Source organism: Meles meles, chromosome 5 (genome assembly GCF_922984935.1).
Source record: "Meles meles chromosome 5, mMelMel3.1 paternal haplotype, whole genome shotgun sequence".
NCBI classification, from domain to species: Eukaryota; Metazoa; Chordata; class Mammalia; order Carnivora; family Mustelidae; genus Meles; species Meles meles.
The window spans coordinates 47040353-47061755 of NC_060070.1; the positions used below are offsets into that span (position 1 = coordinate 47040353).

The window sequence follows — 21403 nt, forward strand, 5'->3', positions numbered from 1 at the left end:
GTATGATCTCAGTGTGCCTGAGTGCCTCGGTTGGTTAAGCCTCCAACTCTTGATCTTAGCTTAGGTCTTGATCTCAGGGTTGTGAGTTCAAGCCCTTTGTTGGGCTCCACACTGGGCATGGAGTCTCTTTTAAAAAAAAATCATTCATCTCAATAATCATATGATCTCAATAGATGTGGAAAAAGCAGCTAACAGATTTTAACATCCCTTTATGATAAAAATTCTTGACAAATTATAAGTAGAGGGAATGTACCTCAATGTTATAAAGGCCGTATATGATGAGCTCACAGCTAATATCATACGCAATGGTGAAAATCTAAAACCTTTTTCTCTTAAGATTAGGGACAAGGATGCCCCTCTCCACTTGTATTCAACATAGTGCTGGAAGTCTTAGCAAGAGTAATTAGACAAGAAAAAGAAATAAAAGCATCCAAACAGGAAAGGAAGAAGCAAAATTGTCTCTGAACATGACATACTCTTGTATGTATAAAACCCTGAAGACTCTACCAAAAAACTGTTAGAATAAATAAATTTGATAAAGTTGCAGGATACACAATCAACATACAAAAATAAATTGCATTTCTATACACTAGCAACAAATTATCTGAAAAAGTGAGGAAAACATTTTCATTTACAGTAGCATCAAAAGGATGTAGGAGTTAATTTACCAACACATGAGAGATCTGTACACTGAACTATTAAACATTGATGAGAGAAATTGAAAACACAAAAGTGGTGTTTCTGTATTCCTGTATTCATGGATTAGAAAAGTTAATATTGTCAAAATGTCCATATTACTTAATCTATACATTCAGTGAAATACCTAGAAAAACTGTAATGACATTTTCCTTTAAATAGAAAAATAAGCCTGTCATTTGTACAAATTGCAAAAGACCCCAAGCAGTCAAAGCAATCTTAAGAAGAACAAAACTGAAGATGTCAAATTGCCTGATTTCAAAGTATAGTACAAAGCCATAGTAATCATAATAGTATGATACTGATATGAAAACAGACACCTTGACCAACAGAACAAAACAGAGAGCACAAAAATAAATCCACATATACACAGTCAACTAACTTCCAACAAGAACACCAACAATACACAACAGGGAAAGGATAGTATCTTTAATAAATGGTGTTGGGAAAACTGGATATCCACATGCAAAAGAATAATATTGGAAACTTATACCATACACAAAAATGAACTTTAAATGGACTAAAGACTTCAGTATAATACCTGAAGCCATAAGAAAACAGAAAAATCTTTTTAGATGCTGGTCTTAACAATGAGTTTTTTGCATATGACACGAAAGCATAGGCAACAAAAGTAAAAATAAGCAGTAGGACTATGTCAAACTAAAAAACTTATGCACAGCAAAAGAAACAATCAATAAAATGAAAATGTAGTGTACAGAGTGGGAGAAAATATTTGCAAACCATGTACCTAATATGGAGTTAATATTCAAAATATGTAAAGACTCAACTCAATAGCAAAAAACCAAACAACTTGATTTAAAAATGGGCAGAGGACCTGAATAGACATTTTTCCAAAGAAAACATACAGATGGCCAATAGATATATAGAAAGGTGTTGAGTATCACTAATCAGGGAAATGCAAGTCAAAACCATATCATATCACCCCATACCTGCTGGAATGACTATACCAAAAAGATAAGAGATAACAAGTACTGATAAGGGTATGGAGAAAAGGGAATCCTCTACAGTGTTGGTGGGAGTATAAATTGGTACAGCTATTATGGAAAACAGCATAGATAGTCCTCAAAAAATTAAAAATAGAACTACCACATGATTTACTAATTTTACTTCTACATGGATACACACACATACACACACACATGAACACACATATCAAAGAGATGGCTACCCTCCCATATTCACTGAAGCTTTATACACAATAGCCAAGATATAGAAATAACCTAAATGTCTGTCAGTAGAGAAATAGAGAAGGAAAATGTGTTATATATCAATTCAATGAAATATAATTCAGCCCTAAAAATAAGGAAATCTTCCCATTTGCAAAAGCATGGGTGTGAATGTGGAAGACATTACGCTAAGGGAATCAGCCAGAGACAGAAAGACAAATACGTATGATCTCACTTGTATGTGGAATCCAAAAAAGTCAAATTCTCAGAGTAGAATGGTGGTTGGCAGAGGATGGAGAGTAAGGAACAGGATGGGGAGACATTTATCAAAGGGTAGGAATGGTCAGTTGTGAGATGAGTAAGTTCTGGAGATCTAATGTACAGCTGATGACTATAGTTGGTAATACTATTGTATACTCGAAATTTGCTGAAAGTAAAATTTAAGTATTCTTACCACAAAAATAAAGGTAGTAACTAGTAACCGTGCGAGATGATGGATGTGTTAGGTTGATTGTACTAATCATTTCACAAAGTATATATATGTCAAATCACCACATTGTACACCTTGAATATATACGTCAGTAAAACTAAGGTGGGGAGAAAAAACAGCACAGGTGAAAGACATTAACTCACTGATAAGGAAATCAGTAAGGTGAAAATGATGGTTCAGAGAACATTTTTTTAACATTTTATTTATTTATTAGAGAGCCAGCGGGCACAAGCAGGGGAGAGTGGTGGAGTGAGAGGGAGGAGCTGACTCCCCACTGAGCAGGGAGCCACTGAGCAGGGAGCTCCATCCCAGCGCCCTGGGATCATGACCTGAGCCGAAGGCAGACGCTTAACCAACTGAGCCACCCAGGTGTCCGGTTCAGAGAACATTTTGAGGAACTTGGTATTTATCCAGGTTTGAAAAGGAATGTAAGAATGTAAGAAGTACATTAAATATAAAATTAGTTAATGTCCAATAGGGCAATAAAGATGAAATCTTGAAGTTATCTTCTCCCAGACAGAATATTACTTCAATCACTAGTAGACAAGATCTGTAACTTTTAATATATCATTTTAGAATCAGAATACTTAATTAACATTTAAATTGCAAAGTCAAATAAAGTTACATTCCCGTAGATAATTAAATAATCCTCAGATGAGCTTCCTAAACAATGTGTCAGGATGACATCAGAATACATGCTATAATCTCTTGATTTTATGTGCAAGTTGTTTTGGCAACAAAATAAATTACAGATAACCATTACAGTCTTACAACATATCTATCTGTAAGATACATATCAGTCCCACAATGCTAATTATAAATATGAGCATTTTAAATATTGGTGTTTTCCACTTTAAATATTTAAACCTCTTATGTTGAAATGTTCAACTCCTAAGCTTATAGCTGTCAATTTTTTAAAATAAAATTGCTCTTTCAACTTTACTTAACTTTATTAAATTTCAGTTGTTAAAAGGAAAATATTGCTGCTCAGATTTTATAAGTGCAGTCTTCTGGCTCTCAGACTTGAATTCTGAGCTTCATCTTTCAGAAATATTTTATTATCTCAATTTACTAAGAATTTCTTTTCATTACCACAGTGTTCTATAACAATTGTGCTTTCTGGTTCATTTAAAATGCTTCAAATCCATATCTTTAAACCACACGTTTTTGGTCATAAATTCATATAAATGACTTTCAGAGAACTTTTATAATTTAAAATTTAGTGTTAATTTATAATTTGTGGGGTTATACAAATATTTTTTCAGTTTTATATGAATGTATTGTCTTTAATTCTGTGAACTATTTAAATCAGTATACATACTGTAATTTTTAGAACTTATCAAACATTTAATGATTTACTTAGAACTTTAATAAATAAACAGTGAAACTGTAAACCGTCTCTTTTCACCTTATTCTCTAGCATGAAATTGAAGAGTAATTATTCTTCTTTTCTTTCTTTTTTTTTTTTTTTCTAATTTTGCACAGAAGAATGCCAAGTGAAAAGATAAAGCTAGGTGAAGTGTTCTAAAATTGCAGGAAACATTGGTATTCATTTCCATCTTCAGGCACTTTTTGCTAAGATACTATACTGTAAGGAATAAGTTCTAATAACCAATTTTATCAGAATATATTTCAGTCTTGTTAGAAATGAGTAACCATTGGTGATTGAAGCATTAAGATAGCAGTGGATATAGACAAAAGGAGAATAGTGTGGTTTTAGTCAGCTCTGTTCAATAGGGACATGCAGTTTATGTCTTGATCAAAAGCAGGATGAGAGGGACTAAAATCCAGCCTGCTTTCTGCAAGTCAAACTGTGAGCCTTTTTCTTCCTTGAGAAAAAGGTGCTTTTCTTTTCCTAATCTGCTGGTGCAGAGGGAACACTTTTTTATACTGTACAAAATACCTGATAGGCTAACAAAACCTTGGCTCAGGGCCTGATGGTCACTTTTTGATAATTAGACATCATTAGTCTACTGTCTCAAGAAAATATCTATAACTACACTATTTCATAGTAGAAGAAGTTCAGCCAGAGAGAAAAACAGTAATAAATTCTCTAATTCCAAGCAGAATGGTAAAAATTATAAGCCTTAAGAAATTGAAGTAAACTTGTATAATATGAAATCAAGAAATATTTGTTACCTTTGGTCTGCATTTTTCCTATAGATACCCAGTAAGTGATTGAGCATGATGCTAAGTTGTAACAAATATGTTTGGCTCATTATTTCTAAGCAAAAATAAATAAAATTACTTTCTCAATCTTCTTTGATAAAATCAAACTTCTATTACTGAAGCACATTTTACTTTTGTATAACCAAACAATAAACTATAAACCTTAAGACTGTAGACTTATTTGAATATTCTTATCTTATTGAATATTCTTATCATAATGCTAGTAAGAGGATTCATTTTCCAACCACCAAGGGCATTTCAAGTGTTTATGAATTTATCTTGGGGGTTATGGGTACTGATAAACACTGCCATTTTCAGGTGCATCTTGTAAATAATAGTATTTTTCCTATTGCGTAAAACAACCACGTTTTAGCAAATTCGTATTTTAGTAAACCTAAGTTAAATAATGCATATAAGATTTGCATTCTGTGGGCTGATAATGAACATGTTTGACTGAAAGAAGACAGCATTTTTTAAATCCCTGCCTTTGGCCTCATAATGAGAGTATTTTTCTCTTCATAATAAATACCTCTCTCAGCGCAAACAAGTGAGTATGTGTGTTGTATTTCTGTGTATCTTAGAGTGGGAAACAGATAATTTCTTCTTTAAAATGCTTAAGGTGAAATTTCTCTTTTCTGAGAAATAGAGAATTTCTGTTAGGGTCTTCTTATAATTAGTTGACTTAGTTATGGTTTTTATTAGAATTACGAGACCTAATAGAAAGTAATTACCAACATCCATTTGAAGGCTCACCATTATTATGCAATCATAATGACTCTAATAGTTTCCATGGGGAATATTACCCACAGTACAAGCAATTTTAGTGACCTGTATTACCATTTCCTTGTTAATTAAATCTGGGGGCATATCTGCAGGCTGTTTTGGAAACATGCATATGTACACACACATACACACAGATTTATAGAAGCTTTAAAAGTCGTAGTTCTGTAATGAAAATTTTAATGACTTAAATGTTAGCTATTGCTGTTGTTATTAGCAAGCATTTGATATGTTCCAGGTATGGGTGAGCACTTAAATATATCAACACATTCAATCTTTATAATAATCAAGGAAGTTTTGCTTCATATCACTGCAAAATACAGATTTCCTTATTTATCTAGTTGTGGTTTTATTTCCTCAATTACAGTGAATATTTTCCAGTAATTTCCATAATGCAAAAAAATAACTCTGATTATGTACCACTTGCCAGTGAATTGAACTCTGCTGCTATGGGTTTTTTGGGAGGAGTGTTTTGTATAGTTTAATATTTTATAAAAAAGTGGTAGCTTTTGTGAAGTGTGTAAGCCTGACGATTCACAGACCTGAACACCTGGGGCAAATAATACATTATATGTTAATTTAAAAAAATAAATTTTTTAAAAAAGTGGTAGCTTTGAGAATAATAACCATTCTCATCTTCCTAATGTAGGGCTTTCTTTAATAGCAGGGAAAATTTTGCATAAAGCAAGAAATAACATAAATTACATTTCTTCCAGAAAATTAGGATTTTTAGAGACTAACACCTGTAGCGAAAGCTTGCAGCATCAGTTATGCACCAGTATTTTTAATTGTTGTACATTTCCCTGGGAAATTTTCGTTTCCATCTTTCATCATATTGCAGCAAGTCTTATAACCCTCCATCTGAATAAAACAGTAGTCAAAAACATGGAACAAGTATTTTAATCCTTTATACTTTTTAAAAATATTTCTATTTCTCTCTCCTTCTAATAGACGTAAATAGTCTTCTCCTTTATCACTTACCAAATATACAAAATAAATTTCCCACTCCCCGTCCTAGACAATAACAAGTCTGGAAACTGTTAAGTCACATAGCTCTTAGGTCTTCTGCTAAGTCACATTGCATCTTGAACTAGCCATTGATGAAACAAGACTAGAGAGGGTCCTACCAATGCCAGGAGAGTAGAGAAACCAAGTCTGTCTGGCTTCTGATGACCCATTTTTGGTTTCTAATTAATATTTTAGGATGTATCAGTATAGAGTAACAGTTGTATTGGGCCTGATACTATTGGTTTGAGGAATTATTGGAAGTACCTTCTGTTTCTCAGGATTGGGGACCTGATCAGCTAACAGCCCCAAATCAATATAGTTCCCTTTTGGCTGGTGTTAATTATGCATACATTCTAAAATTAAAAAACTGTTTCTAATGTGAAGTACCCTGTGTACTATAATTTTTTAATGTTGTTATGAAATATATAAGATTTGGTTAGGACGGGCTTTGATTACCTTAATGTGCCTATAGAGTACTTTATCTATATTTATTGGGTTTGCCAATTGCATGGTTAAATGTATGTGATCATTTTTAGTGTCAAATTTTTGTTTCCCAGTTCTTTAAATGTCTTCTACAACTTTTAGTTTACTGATTTCTCACATTGTTTTTAAGACTCTTTAAAAAATAGCTCCCTAATGTGTTCTGATAAAATTTCTTTATGATTAAAATAAATTTCCAATAACATTCATGATTTCAAATATGAGCCCTGGCTGGGGTTTAATCACAGGACTGGGAATACAAGAATGCTATTGGACTCTCTAAATGTTTAACCTAAAGTCATAGTATAGTTAAGAATTACCCTTCCTTGGCTTTTTATTTAGGATGCCAACTGTAATTCCACTGTTGAACCCTAAGGAAGTATGCACCTCCAAAAGGAACGCAGACCTCAGATGGCCTGCAAAGTTTTGATGCTACACAATCTGTCCCATTCATCTTAAAAATTATTCTCATATGTTGCCACATAATGTTTATAAATGGGGAGATTACATACCACATTGAAAACCATCCAGTAATGTGAAATTTATGAAGATAAAAATCGTGTAGATGAGGATTGTTTTTCCCTAGCCCCTAAACTTGGACTCAGTTCTTTGACTATGTTTGGTACATTCTACAATCAAGCTACAGTTATCATAAAGCCTATATTTATTCTGTGGTTTTCTGGACTGAAGTGACACATCAAATAGATGATTAATACCATTTAATTAACTACAGTTTCTTAAGAATTGATATTTATCATTTAGTAAAATCCATCAAAGCAGATGAAATGGTAAATCTGGTAAGAAATTGAGTTTGTCAAAGTTGTTTAGAGTGGACTTCAGGTAAGTCTCTTGACCTTTCTTGCTCCCAGTTTTCCCATCTATAAAACTTGAAGCTTGGTCTAGGGGATCCCTAAGGTCCCTTCCCACTCAAACATTCCATGATAATAATAGGTAGCACGCTATTTTAAAATTACAAATGGTCCAGAAAGGTGCATACAACTGAAATGTCTTCAGTTAGTACCTCACCCTGCTTGGACGTTGGTGTGGTTGCATGTTTCAGCTTTCTCTCTCATTTCTTCATATGCTGACACATACTGGACATCGATAGACCTTTTGGGAGAGGGTGAGTAAAGCTTTATTTTAAACTTCTGTTTTGAGAGACTTCCATCACTAAATAACTGTCCTTTTTTGGTCATTTGGAGTCTGGTATATCTTGTGTCCTTTCCTCTTCTCTCTTGTCTGTTCTGTTGGTGGTGCAACATAGATTCTCTGGCTGCACTTTCCTCTGTTCCCTCTGAAGCACAAATTTCAGATCCGTTTGCACCAGAACCTACCCCTCCTACTACAACTTCTGAAATTGCAACTGCTTCAGCCTCTGCCTCAACTACCACAACTGTCACTGCTGTCACTGCTGACGTCGATCTCTTTGGAGGTTAGTCGGTCGCATCACTGGTCCTTTTCCTGCTGGGTTTGCGAAGATTACCTTATTGTTAAGGGGCTTAAAAGTGTCTACATTATATGACAGACTGTCAGAATGTTTCACTACTTTTTACATGTTTATTCATAGATATTTATCTTTGCTAAATTTATAACTTTATCTTGACTTAATTTTAGAGGTTTTAGAACAAAGGTTGCAATGATTTAGGCCCATTTTATTTTTCTGTTTCTTTTAAAGTGAGGATTTAAATTGCTCTTAGAACCCTTGTCCTATACACATTCGTGCCCCGTAGAATCTATGTGAAAGTGGTACCAGACCTTTGTATCATATCTAGGTTTGATTTTTTTACCACATTCACACCAGCTGAATGAATAATACTTGGAGAATATGAAAAGGGAAGTCCTGGCTTAAATTATTTTTTTAAGATGTAAGACAAAAAAATATCTTAAGAGTAGTTCAGATTTGGAAGTCTCTGAAGAGAGTGTAGGGATAGGCCCATTTTTGTAACCGTAAGCTTGTTCTGTACGAGCAAAAACTTGGAACATCTTGGGCTTTGGAACTTTGAGAGATTTTTTGATACAACACTCAGAATGCTGATGGAAAACAGGTTTAGGTCAGGCTTTGAAATAATTGCCTGAAAATGTACTTTACGTGCAGATGTAAATTCTGACAGAGTTGATTTATAGCCGTGAGCTCGAGTCAGGTATCGTAGACTCTGGCAGTATAATATGCCTGGATCTAAAGAACCATCTGAAGCCAGTATATTTACATCTCCCTGTCTGAGTGGTGCTGACGTCCACACCTGGAGAGCTGCTCATGTCAAATACATACATCAAGTGGTGTTATAGTCATCGTCGTTTTTGTGTTTCATTACCATATAACATCTTTCCCAGGGCATTTTGAGAACATGGTAAAGAAATTGAAGGAGGCAAGTGATGGGGAGAGCAGGAGAGATTTGGCAGCTCTGGTGGAACTGTACATTCCCCTGGGAACGTATACTTACACACTGCCATGTAGCACTGTGCTCCCTGCCACGCCCCAGTCTCTGAGTCTGGCCGACATCATCTGAGACAAGGAGCACCAAACTGGACACAGCATCGTGGCCAGTTCCACACAGAGAAGTTGCTATGCTGCCATTCCTACTATAGGAGAAAGCGGGTTTTGTTTTGTTTTTTTAAGAAGTAGGGAAAAGCTTTGGAATATTTTATTCAAAATAGCCAACCACTAGCAAAAGTTATAGTTATGCCTCTATAACTTCTGAGACCAAAAATTAAATTTTTAGCTTAACTTTATAAAACCAACTTCTTCACGTCCTCCCTTTCACCCATACAACTGGCATTGGGTATGAGTGGTTTCTCATAGGCTTATATTGACAGAAAAACTTTGAGGAAAATATGAACAGGATGGATAACTATTTTGTGCTTAAACATTTCTATATCTTTAGTTATTTAGATTTTTGTTTTTCAGTACATTTGTAAGGAGCTTAGTTGCCTTTAAGAAATCAGTCAACTCCAGCTTGCCTCTTTCATGGCTCTCTAGAGTAATAAAGCCTAATATATTGCTTTGAAATAGTCTTTGTGCCATTATGCCATTTGTTTTGATCACCAATTACTGATTTTTTTGCATCCCTCAAGCAGAAAAATCTGTATGTTTGTAAATATTGTCATGGCTTTTTCTGCCCTGAAATACAGATTTAAAAGACTAACACTTCAGAAAGCCATCTAACTTAATGCCAAAGAATGGAGCCTTCCTTGGGATTTTACCAATATCATTTCTAAGCATTTGGCTGTAGGTAGAGTGAGTACATCTGTAAATCTCATCACAATCATTTTTATTGATCTGGATAGTCCCATAAACTGTCTCCTGACCTCTGAAAGCTATAAAGTTTCTATCATTTATGGTCAGAAGTCTATGTGTATCACTGTTAGGTACTTTTTGAGATTATTCCCTAACTTCTTTCATGCTCTTTATTGACTTATAAGGAATCATTTAGAGATGGGCCATGTTGTATGGCCATTTTTTTTTTCTTAATCTGTATCACTAAAATGGGTAAGTGTTAAAACTCTTAAATATATAAGGGCACTAGCTTTTTGTTTACATGACTTTAAAACATGCTTTCGAGGTTTTGTCTAGCTTGTACATCAATATTAAATAAATAGCTTTAAAATAAGTTAAAGAGCTTTCATTTCTGAAAAGTAGCTAATTTATTTCATGAATATGAAATATTAAAACATTGACATTTTCTGTGCATTCTCATTATAGATTTGAAAAATAGGAAATGTCCATCAATTTTAAATATTCAGATTGATACCCCACATAACATTTTAGTTATTTCAATGTAAGTCATTAAAAACTTTTTTTCAGAAACATTGTATTTACTAAATGCTTTATTTTTTAAAGTGAACTTTTAAGAAAAATCTGCTTGCTGTGGTCATGCAGAACAGGACAGCAAGATAGTATTGTGCTTTTCAAAAAATCAGTAAAATTTACAGATACTGATGAAAATAAAAGACAAAGTTATTTAAAATATTTTATTTTTCACTTGAAAACTTTGCTAACAGCAGCACGTTAGTTTGTGACAACACGGGATTTTTCTAAGCATGAGAATACTAAAGTGAGACTAATTCCTCTACACATCCACAAGGGTACCCTTTCAATCACTTGTGTCAGTTTGTGAGCAAGCCTTCATGAGGACGTAGTCTGTGGGCATGAAACCAAGTGGCTGGAAAACAGAGAGCTTAGCTCACAAGCTGGCTTTCATTTGCACAAGTTTGTTGAGAAACTAATTTAATCAACCTTCCTTAAAACCAGTACTTAAATATAGCTCTTAAAAGTAGATTTAATGTATAGAGTCTTATAACCTGGGACCTTTGGGGAGGACTAGAATGGTGACTTTTAGGCTTTTTTGACAATGACTGAAACCTTTATGCCAAGTATGTGATATAAAGATGGCTTATGTGACAGGATAAGATGGGGAGAATTCAGGTTGGGGAAAATGACAGCTATTTGAAATTTTTAGAAAGATAGTCACATGCTAAAAAATTAAAGAGAAAATTCTTCCTAGATTGCTAGAAGGGAAAGAAGACTGGTCTATAATGGTATCAAGGAGATGATTTTGCTGGGGAAAGTCTGGACTGGGTCCATAATTGTAGAACAGCAGGAACATGCATGTCCAGGAAATAGCACTTTTTGAAAATAAGCAAAATGTAAAAATGAACTGCAAACGGGTACCAAGGGAAAGAGAACTTAACTGGAAAAAGATTGAGTTTTCAGAACCAGAAGGATAATGCTGCCATAGATAATGAAAGAAAGCTAGGTAGTAAAACAAGTTTTGTTTTATTTTCAACAGAAAAATTGTATTACCTCTCATAGTTCTGGAGCCTGCTGAGCTCTGCTGGACAATTGTCATTTAGGGTCTCCTTCCTGGCTAGTCAGGCAGTGGCTGCGGTCAGCTGCAGCCTCGCTCATGCAGATCTCTCCCTCCTGGCCTGGAAGACTTAGCAGACCGGCCTGGAGCAGCTGGGCTCCTGTCTTTAAGAGAAGTTCTGGTGGGACTAGATGAGTTTATAATGTCTAGTTTTAAGTAACAGGAGAAGCATTAAAAGGAGATGACAGGGAAGGAAAAAACCTCTTGTGAGGACATGGTTACAAATATGGGTTTTACCTACTTTCACAAAGGTGATAATTGAAGAGGCCAGCCCATGGATATTTATTTGACCCCCAACACTGATATAACTGGTGTTTATTCCATCCTACAAAGAAGAAACAGAGTGTGGCATGGCTTGCAACGGTGCGGCATAGTAGTTAAACACACAAACCTCCGTCAGTTTACAACCAAATCCTGACTCCACCATTTTGCCTGTTTTGTGATCTTAGTTGTCACTCAGCCTCCCCAAGCTTCTGTTCTCTGACCTACAAAGTGGAGATAATAGAACCAATATTGTGAGATAGTTATAGGAATTAAATTTAATAATGTCCACAAAGTATTTACCCAGTGACTGACATATAAGTATTCACTATTGACCGCTATTACTGTTTTTACTAGTCCTAGTATTATTAGCCTTGGTTCAAGCTTTTATGAGAATAAAAAGAAAGAAAACAGACCTGACTTGTGGCAAAATGCTTTCAGCCCTGCCAGCTTCCTCTTCTACTCTCTTGTGTTCTGCCCTGGCTCTTAGGGTTTTCGTACTGCTGTAGGCCCTCTAGTACAGTATCCTTAGCATTGCATCTGGGGAAGCAAGCCTGGCCTAGCTGCACTCCACTATTATTTGGCCTCTCCCCTGACAGACCCTTGGTCTGAAAATACATTGCCTTGTGTAGCTGAGGGAAGAAGGCAGTTCAAATGAGTCTGTAAGATATAAATAACCGATTGTTTCATTGTGTCTAAGGATATCTGTGTTTTTATAAAGGACATTTTGACCCAAGTGACAAGTTTAGTGTGTGTTGTTCCACTTAATGCCTGGCCTCAGCATGGAAAACAGGAAAGAAAGTCTGTTTCGTTCTAAGATCAGTTTAGACCATGCTGGGTTAAACTCAGAAACAAGTGTCCTGACGATAGGATTTCCTACAGCCTAATGTATACTACATAAATCTCCAAGAAAGGGTAACTGTGTTACCCTTTCACAAGCCTATATGATAAATCCTTCTTAATGGCCAGAGGAACTGTGTTCTAGGGAACGTTTGTAGATCTTGTGGAAGGCAGTATTTTACGATGAGAAGTCTAGCAGGTAAGTGGTAGATTCTAGGTGGATATTTCCAGGAGTTTTCTTCTAAGCAAATCATACTTATGATAGCTTCGTTATTTGTACCTTTGAACTATAGAATCTCTTTGAAGGCTCCAGGATTTTTTTTTAACCAAATTCACATGGTTTACTGGCAGAAACACATTGGGTACTGTTTGTACACATCAGCTATTTATATAATAGGCATTTATAAACTGGGGCTGCCTGTATATTAATGGATTTTCTGCTATAAATAGTGATACGTTTATAGTCTTAAAGCATGAAACTAAGTTTTTAGTTTGTTGAAAATAGATCATTTTCCAAATAATGAGAACAATACATTTTAAAACAATGATAAATTGAAGTTGAAATAAAGGCATTACAGTGTCATTCCTGATTTTGTTATCTATTTCCTTAAATCCTTGGTTGTATCTGAAAATGTTTCTCAAGGATAAGCAAAGACTTAACTTTTTTTATGAATACTTAGTAAACCTTTCGCATTCACAGTGTAATTATGCCTGTACTAGAACAAAAAAATTTTTTGAACTATAATTATTTATTTACATTACCATCATTTGTTTAATTTCATTGCCATTAAAGAAGACATCTATGATAGAAACCACCAAAGAGCTATCATGGTAACGTAGTGAATAAGTGTTCACTGGCCACAAAAGAATAAAGTCTTAAATCACGTAATAAAGTTACTTTGGGGTTTTAATCTTCACATCCATTAATTTCTAATGTTACATAAAACATGCTTCTCCGAGCCCTTATACAATGAGAATCTTGTTACCTGATGGATCCTAATAGGGCCTCAGCAGTATGAACCCTGTACCACTTGCATGGAACTAACACGAAGGAGCACAAAGAATCGTGATTCTGTGACGCCAACAGTGCATGGGCCGTAAGAATGCAATTGAAGAAATTCATGTTGTATAAGGGAGCCTTTTCTGCAATTTAACTTGGTTCTTTTACGATATTTTCTTCTCTTTTTATTCCTTTAATTTCTGTTGTTTTACAACCCGCACCCAAGATGCCTTTGCAGCTTCTCCCGGGGAGGCCCCTGCAGCATCCGAAGGGGCCGCCGTACCAGCGACCCCAGCCCCCGTAGCCGCAGCCCTTGATGCATGCTCAGGAAATGGTGGGTCGACAGTCGCGAGCAAGTCTGTTGTTTTCTCTGTCCCCATGTGAAATGCCTGTAGTGAGATGTGGCCATATGTGTTTCCGACTTTAATTTCTTCTGAGTATAAAGGATCCTTCATCATAACTGACTCAGTAGCGCTGGCACTTAAAACATTAAGACGACGACGTGCATACTTACCAAAATTGACAATTTCTCAAGATTGACAATTTTTGTCAGGGCAAGTATGCTCTCTTAATGTTTTTGTTTTTGTTTTTTTGCCCCCTCCTGCTGGATTGACCTCTTGTATAGCGCTGAGTTCTACTATATAGGCATGTTTTAATGAATTTTTAAAGCTACCAAATTGCCCAGATTGAAGATTTGAAGAATAACAATCTCTGATCCTAGACCGTAGGCTTATCTTACATTGAAGCCTTTTAAGTTTCTTAACTTGTGTTACCTACTAAATTTTCTTTTTTTTTTTTTTCTTTAGAAAAACATCCTAATCACTGAGCCTTGCTGATAGGATAGTAGTTCAGTCCAAGCAGCCTAATGCCTAGCTAGTGTGTGAATATCTGTGTCAGGTGTCTCTTACCCATAGTTACGACGCCTCTGTCTCTGGTCTCTTTCCTCACTGATGCTGAATGTGTGTCTCCGCTTTCCTTTCCAAAAGACCCCTTTGCCCCGTCTGAAGGTAGTGCAGAGGCTGCACCAGAGCTGGACCTCTTTGCAATGAAGCCACCTGAGACCAGTGTTCCTGTAGTTACCCCTACAGCTAGCACAGCCCCTCCGGTTCCTGCCACTGCTCCTTCTCCCGCTCCCGCTGTCGCAGCTGCTACTGCTGCCACTACCGCCGCCGCCGCCACCACCGCCGCCGCCACCGCCACCACCTCCGCCACCACCACTGCCGCTCCTCCTGCTCTAGATATCTTTGGTGGTAACGTTTTGTTGTTGAACTCTCTCCGTCTGGCACCTGTAAGGCCCCGCATCCACAACCCTTACTGCATGACCACTGTGTAAACTCCACGCTGCTTGTCTCGGAATTGTCCCCCGGGGCTCCTGCAGAACTGGGAAGTGATGCTGCTGTGTCAGGTGGGCTTGTGGAGTTGAGTAAAGGCATGTGTGTTCTTGGTCTTAGATTTGTTTGAGGCCCCTCCGGAAGTCGCCGCGGCGCCTAAGCCCGATGCTGCGCCTAGCATAGACCTGTTTGGGACAGGTAAAAACCGAAGCCCCCCCTTTTGTTTTTGAACGTTCGTTTCCCCCCCTGATATTCTCATGACTGAACTCTTTGTGCTCCCCTGTGATAATGCTTTTGTTAGATATTTAACTTTGATTTCAGCTTTCTACTTACCTCTGCTTGGTTTTGGTTTGTTTCACTTTCGGAAGATGCTTTCTCCTCTCCACCACAAGGGGCCTCTCCTGTGCCTGAGAGTTCTCTCACTGCTGACCTCTTATCCGGTGAGTGCTCCTGCCAAGGCCAAACCGTCTGACATGTCTGGTGGGGGTTATGTGTGGAGAGGCAGATACCAAAACATGCAGGTTTGTCTGGAGTTCTTTGAAACTCAAAATCCACTTGGGGGGAAAAAAGATCTCCTTTTGGCCCATCACCAACTGATGAGGTTCATAATTTCCAATCTAATGCTGGTGAAGAGAGACAACTCTGACGCCCCCCGGCCCCACCACCACCCACACTAAACCCTCTGAGTTCAAGAAGGCAGATGTTATTTTCTTCTGCAAAGTGTGTATTTTTGAATCCATTTGCTTTGTCTTAACTGTTAAGACTGTCTACAATCTTACTGCCTGCTGTTAAACATGAAATCCTAAGACGCCATCTGTCAAGGCTCATGGTTTCATTTTCCCTTGGGTGACGCACGATTTTCCCTGTTGTCTGCTTCACCACAGTGGATGCATTTGCGACACCATCTCCTGCAACCACTGCCTCTCCAGCAAAGGTGGATTCTTCAGGTGTGATAGACCTTTTTGGGGGTGCGTATCTCTCCTCCTTCAACACGAAAAGAGTCTTTATTTTCTTACCCCTCAGAAGACTCTTTACATCTTCTCTTTCATTATATTCCATCATTTTTTCTTTGACTCCAAAGTTACTTCCATCTCTTCACTGTAAACTTAAGTTTCTAAGATCTTTTCCATTTCTTTGCCATCATCCTCTTCATCCTCATCCGTTCGTCATAATTTTCAATGCATGCCCTGACAGAACCAGATCATTTTTCATTTGAAGTCTTTGTGTTTTTAACTTTCTCTTCATCCTTATGTAGAACCAGCTGTTTGGAATTTCCTTCCACTGTTCTTCCTTGGCGAACCTGATCTGTTGGCTACATCAACATTTCTGTGTTCTTAATAGCAATATACCCATTAGCTCGATGATTTAGAACTGAAAACAAATAAACCAGTCAAAACTGAGAGCATAACCCATAGAGCCCTTCATTAATCTGTAGGGTTTATTGAGCTTAATGTTTTAAAATCCTTCCAGAGAACCAGAAGATGTTTCACTGGTTTAAATATATCTTCCCCTTACTCTACATGTTAACTGAGGGCAGGGAGATGTACTGAATTAACTCTTGTACTACTCATTAGGGTGATGTATTTTAAGTCATTTATTAGCAGTAAATTTATAGGGAAAAGCACAGGTTTGAAGTGATTTCTTCATGAATGTCCATAGATGTGTACGCCATGGGCTAAAATACCATTCTCGGCAAGCTGAACCACACTGAGTACCTTACCTAGTGTACATGGAAGCATCATGGTATGTGCCATGATCAGTACATGACGGGGACAATGGTGTCACAGTCTCTGGCATTCAGGAGGTCAAAATGTGGGGCAAATAAACACTGAACTCTGATAAATGGGTACAAGTGTGGTTGCTGCTGCTTGAGTTCAGTCTGTTAATTTTTTTTCTAAGTGTAATAGAGTTCTAAATGGGAAAATTCCATTGTATTGCTTTTGGGCAAAATTTTTTAAACCTTGGTCCTATTTGAAGAGATGACAAGATTTACACCAAAATTTTTATTCTTAAAAAAAAAAAAGAAAGAAAGAAAGAATTGTCCAACTCTTACAAGGGGTGTTAATCTGCGATATTCCAGAACTCTTTTTTTTTTTTCCAGAACTCTTTTTTGAGAGAATAAACTGGTCAGAGTGTAACTCAGCTCACTCAGTCATTTCATATATCCACAGGTGATAAGCTCAACCATACAAAGTGTCATGTCAATGCATTTCTTGGCAAAACACTTAATTGACTTACTGTACTTACTGTTCACGCTCTTTTACTTTTGTGCTGCACAATGGATAATGGGTAGATGCATTTGGAAGTAGTGCTTCTGAACCCCAACCTGCACCTCAGGCTGCTTCTAGTTCATCAGCGTCGGCAGACCTACTAGCTGGTAATTAATTAAAATAAAATGGTATTTTGTGGAAGTTAAGTTTGGATATATCTTTGTAAGTAACAGATATTTAAATTTCAAGGTGCATGTTTTCCTTCCCTTTGAGACATAAAATTGAAAAACAAGACACTGTGTAATAGAAGGTTATCTCCCAGGATTTTATGAAATGAGTATTAAAATCATAGTTGTATACAGGTCACCCCTGTGGCTCCTTGGATGCTCCCAAATGCCTTACTTTCAGCTAGTACCTTTCTTTTTGTTTACTAAGAAAGTAATATGCTTACGTAGCAAATTTTATCTTGTATTGCCTGTGCCCATTTCTAAAGGAGTTTTTGTGGAAAGATACCATTATGTTTGACAACTGAGTCTGTAACACAAATCACTCTAGGAGAAACTGTCAGATTTCTACCAGGGTTGAAGCTGCTGCTACCTATGCCACTTTTTTTAACTAGTTGGGTTGTTATTTTTGTGGCTGTTAGTTTTTAATCTGAAAACCTCTGGCGAGATCCCAGTTCACCAGGCCATAGTGTGGAGTAGACTGGTACGAGATGCCTAGGATTATCGCTTATTGACAGGATGGGATAGATAAAATGAAAGGTAACATTTCAAAGACGCAAAGATCGTAAAAGTCAACTATCAGTCTTCCTTGGAGGCCAGGCAAAGTGTGCTTAGTGATAGCCAGATCAAGAAATTACTGTTTTTACAGGCAAAGCATTTGCCATTTACAAGACCACAGTCATGAGTTTCAGGCTGAGGTTATCGATCAAACTCATAAGACACTGCTGGCTTTCCTCCCTCTGACTTGACTTAGAAGGGGCCGTAGCAGGAAGTGCAGCAGTAGCATCAGTGAGGCCTCGGATACTCAGATGCAGCTTCCAGGGTCCCTCCCCGGTCACCACAAGGGATGTATTTGATGTAAGTTTGGCAGGGGATTGATGAGAGTGTGGGTCACATCGGCACGAGGAAGTTGCCATGTTCGGAGTCTCTCAGTTTAAAATTCCTTCTGGTCACGTTACCCTTGAAAGAGTTAATGACCTGGTCTTATTTTTTCATGTAATGAACAGTCCTGGCCAGGTATATATAGCAGGCACAGAACATTCATTCTTGGGCTAATTAGTAGTGAACAGTGACCTCACAAGAGGACCCTCGTCACCTTTCAGTATTGTAGGAAGTTTGGTGTGAAATACCAAACTTCTCTCAGGAGAATACCAGTCTTCTCTCAGGAGCCGGGCAAGGGTAAGCACAACCCAGCTGCTACCCTCCCTTTCCAGTGGTCACTCAGACTGGCTATCCCACCATCTTTCTCGGGGGCGGTTGCAGTTTGTTTGTGTCTGTCCTCTCCTCTCCAGACTCCCCTGGTTAAATAGGACACTGCTGGTTGCTGAATCCACTTCATACCAGTGACTGCCAGCTGGTATTTTCCTGAATGGTGAAGAACCAGGGTTCCACTGGAATGTCACTGTGGACCTTGAAGCTGCAAATATGATAAGAGGCAGGGCGCCTAACACAAAACACAGTTGATTATTTGGGGAAAAAAATACTAGCTTGCCTGATTTTTCTTCTGGCCTGGGTATTCTTCATCACAGCTTTAAACTGGCCACAGAAACCTTCAAGCTCTTACAAAACCAAGAACCTTAGTTCAGGTTTTCAAGGTTCAGCAGTAGGTTTTTAACAGGCCACAGAAATAGCATGGTTTTAAATGGCTATTTGGGGAAATGACCTCATCAATTTCAAAATGAGATTATTGATTATAAACCTTTGGCTTTGCAGTTATAACTAAGGTTGAGATAGCATATGAAATCAAGTGTTCTGGCTTTTTGCAGAGTACTGAGAAGTCTTTCTTTCTCTCTGGGTTACAGCAGCCCCAAAGAGGGCTTGTAAGCCTATCACACAGAAGCCTGGAGGGAGCCTGCTCCACCGTGTTGAGCATTTCCAGGGCTGCAAAGCCACATTGTCCTCAACCCATTTAACCTCCCTGTGCTTCCAAAAGTGCGAAGAACAGTGGAAGTAGGTGCAGAGAGGCCAGTCAAAGCCTATGGGAAAAGACAATGTTCCCTTTCAGCTCAAAGTCAGAAGTCAGTGGCAGAGCCAGGAGATTTGCTCCTGGGGGTGAGATAGGGTCTAAACGCATCTGCAACAAACAAGAAGAGTTTGGTCACCTACTGCCAGGTTCATCATCAGGAGCCCGAGCCCGGCAGCACAGCTTTGTATACGGGAAGGCCCAGAAAGGGAAGTACACAGAAAGTACAGGTTAGAACAATTCACCAAAAGCAAGCTTACATTGCGTCGTCCATCCTAAAATCATCAATTGCGTCGTCCATCCTAAAATCTTAGTAAAATGGGAGAGAAAAGGAGGAAATTAGTGATGGAAGTGACAGTGTCTTTACGTACGTTTTATTGACTGTACGGGTCCCATTTTTTCGACCGCAACATATTGTGAATTTTTTAATGATGGGAAAGTATTTAGTGCACATTTTCTTCTTTCTCTATTTTTTTTTCATTTAAATTAACTTTTAGTGTAAGTAGATGTGAATGGGTTTTCATGTCTAGCTTTACAAACAGTTCTTTTTTTTCCCATAAGATTTTATTTATTTTTAAGATTTTATTTATGTATTTGAGAGAGGGCGAGAGCATGAATAGGGTGAAGGACAGAGGGAGAAGCAGACTCCCTGCTAAGCCGGTAGCCCGGATGCAGATGCGGGGCTTGATCCTGGAACTCCTGGATTCTGACCTGAGCCGAAGGCAGATGCTTAACCAACAGAGCCACCCAGGCACCCCACTTTACAAACAATTCTTTTAATTTAATTTGTATATATCTGAGTCTGATTTACTTGGCAGGAGGCAAGCTATTCTTTTAGCTTATATCCTGATACAAGAAATTTTAAATTCTAATTTCTCTAGGTCTCAATTATTTGGCCTAGTTTTTCATACTTCTCTTTTGCTTCTAGAAAAATATTTCTCATACTTGTTTAGGTGAAAACAGCAAGAATCCATGTTCTCATTGAAAAATATCATGTAATATCAATATAATTTTAAATATGAGCGAGAAGCAAATTTCCTAGCTAAAAAAAAAACTCCTGCTAATGTACACAGTATAAAATCCCAGTCACACTTATGTATATTTAATCTAGCTTCCAGTGGCTATTTCAGAGTTTTCAGATTGCCTGGATATTTCTGGTCAATGAGTATCAGTGGTAGAACAAATACTTGGGGCACTGTGCTATGGTAATCTGCAATGAAGCTTAACATGTAATATACTTGGGGTGCCTGGGTGGCTCAGTGGGTTAAGCCTCTGCCTTCAGCTCAGGTCATGATCTCAGGGTCCTGGGATCGAGTCCCGCATCTCTCTGCTCTCTGCTCTCTGCTCTCTGCTCGGCAGGGAGCCTGCTTCCCCCTCTCTCTCTGCCTGCCTCTCTGCCTACTTGTGCTCTCTCTCTCTGTCAAATAAATAAATAAAAATCTTAAAAAAAAAAAAACAAAAAACATGTAGTATATTTGTGTGGGTGTCTATGGGTAGAGACCAGTTAAGTCCACAAGCTGTTGAAAAAGAGGAAGTTGTTGTTTTTTTTTTAAGATAAATGAACCCAATCATAGATAACAAGGAAGTCCACAAATATCAGGTTCCAAGTAGGAATTTGAACCAATAAAGAGAGAGAGAGATGTATTCTGTGAGTCTTTAGAGTCTTCTATTATTGGCTTTTAGTAATAAGACTATTTTGTGAGAATAAAAAAGAAAAATACACATATACAATAATGGAAGTTGTGGACTCCCTAATGCTGAACAGGGGCCCTTGCTCCTCAAAATTTTTTTGAGGGAATAAACTTACATATATGTAACAAGGGAAATGCATAAAATGTAGTATAATCAAATATTCAAAATGATTTTTAGAGATATTAAAGCAAAAATAAAGAATCATCT

At 37.4% G+C, this 21403-nt stretch overlaps 1 protein-coding gene across 6 annotated transcripts in view; it reads left to right on the forward strand.

The window, feature by feature from the left end:
- The window catches only part of SNAP91 (synaptosome associated protein 91), a 149192-nt gene that overhangs the window by 96307 nt on the left and 31482 nt on the right, over positions 1 to 21403 (forward strand). For 4 of the 6 annotated variants that reach the window (XM_046005715.1, XM_046005714.1, XM_046005717.1 and 1 more), the window contains exons 15-22: positions 7919 to 7933; positions 8075 to 8242; positions 14003 to 14110; positions 14763 to 15026; positions 15228 to 15305; positions 15476 to 15547; positions 15992 to 16075; positions 17401 to 17484. In XM_046005715.1, the coding sequence (XP_045861671.1) occupies positions 7919 to 7933; positions 8075 to 8242; positions 14003 to 14110; positions 14763 to 15026; positions 15228 to 15305; positions 15476 to 15547; positions 15992 to 16075; positions 17401 to 17484 (873 nt within the window). The remainder of the gene's footprint in view (positions 1 to 7918; positions 7934 to 8074; positions 8243 to 14002; positions 14111 to 14762; positions 15027 to 15227; positions 15306 to 15475; positions 15548 to 15991; positions 16076 to 17400; positions 17485 to 21403) is intronic. The other 2 variants (XM_046005718.1, XM_046005719.1) reach the window with 2 other exon arrangements.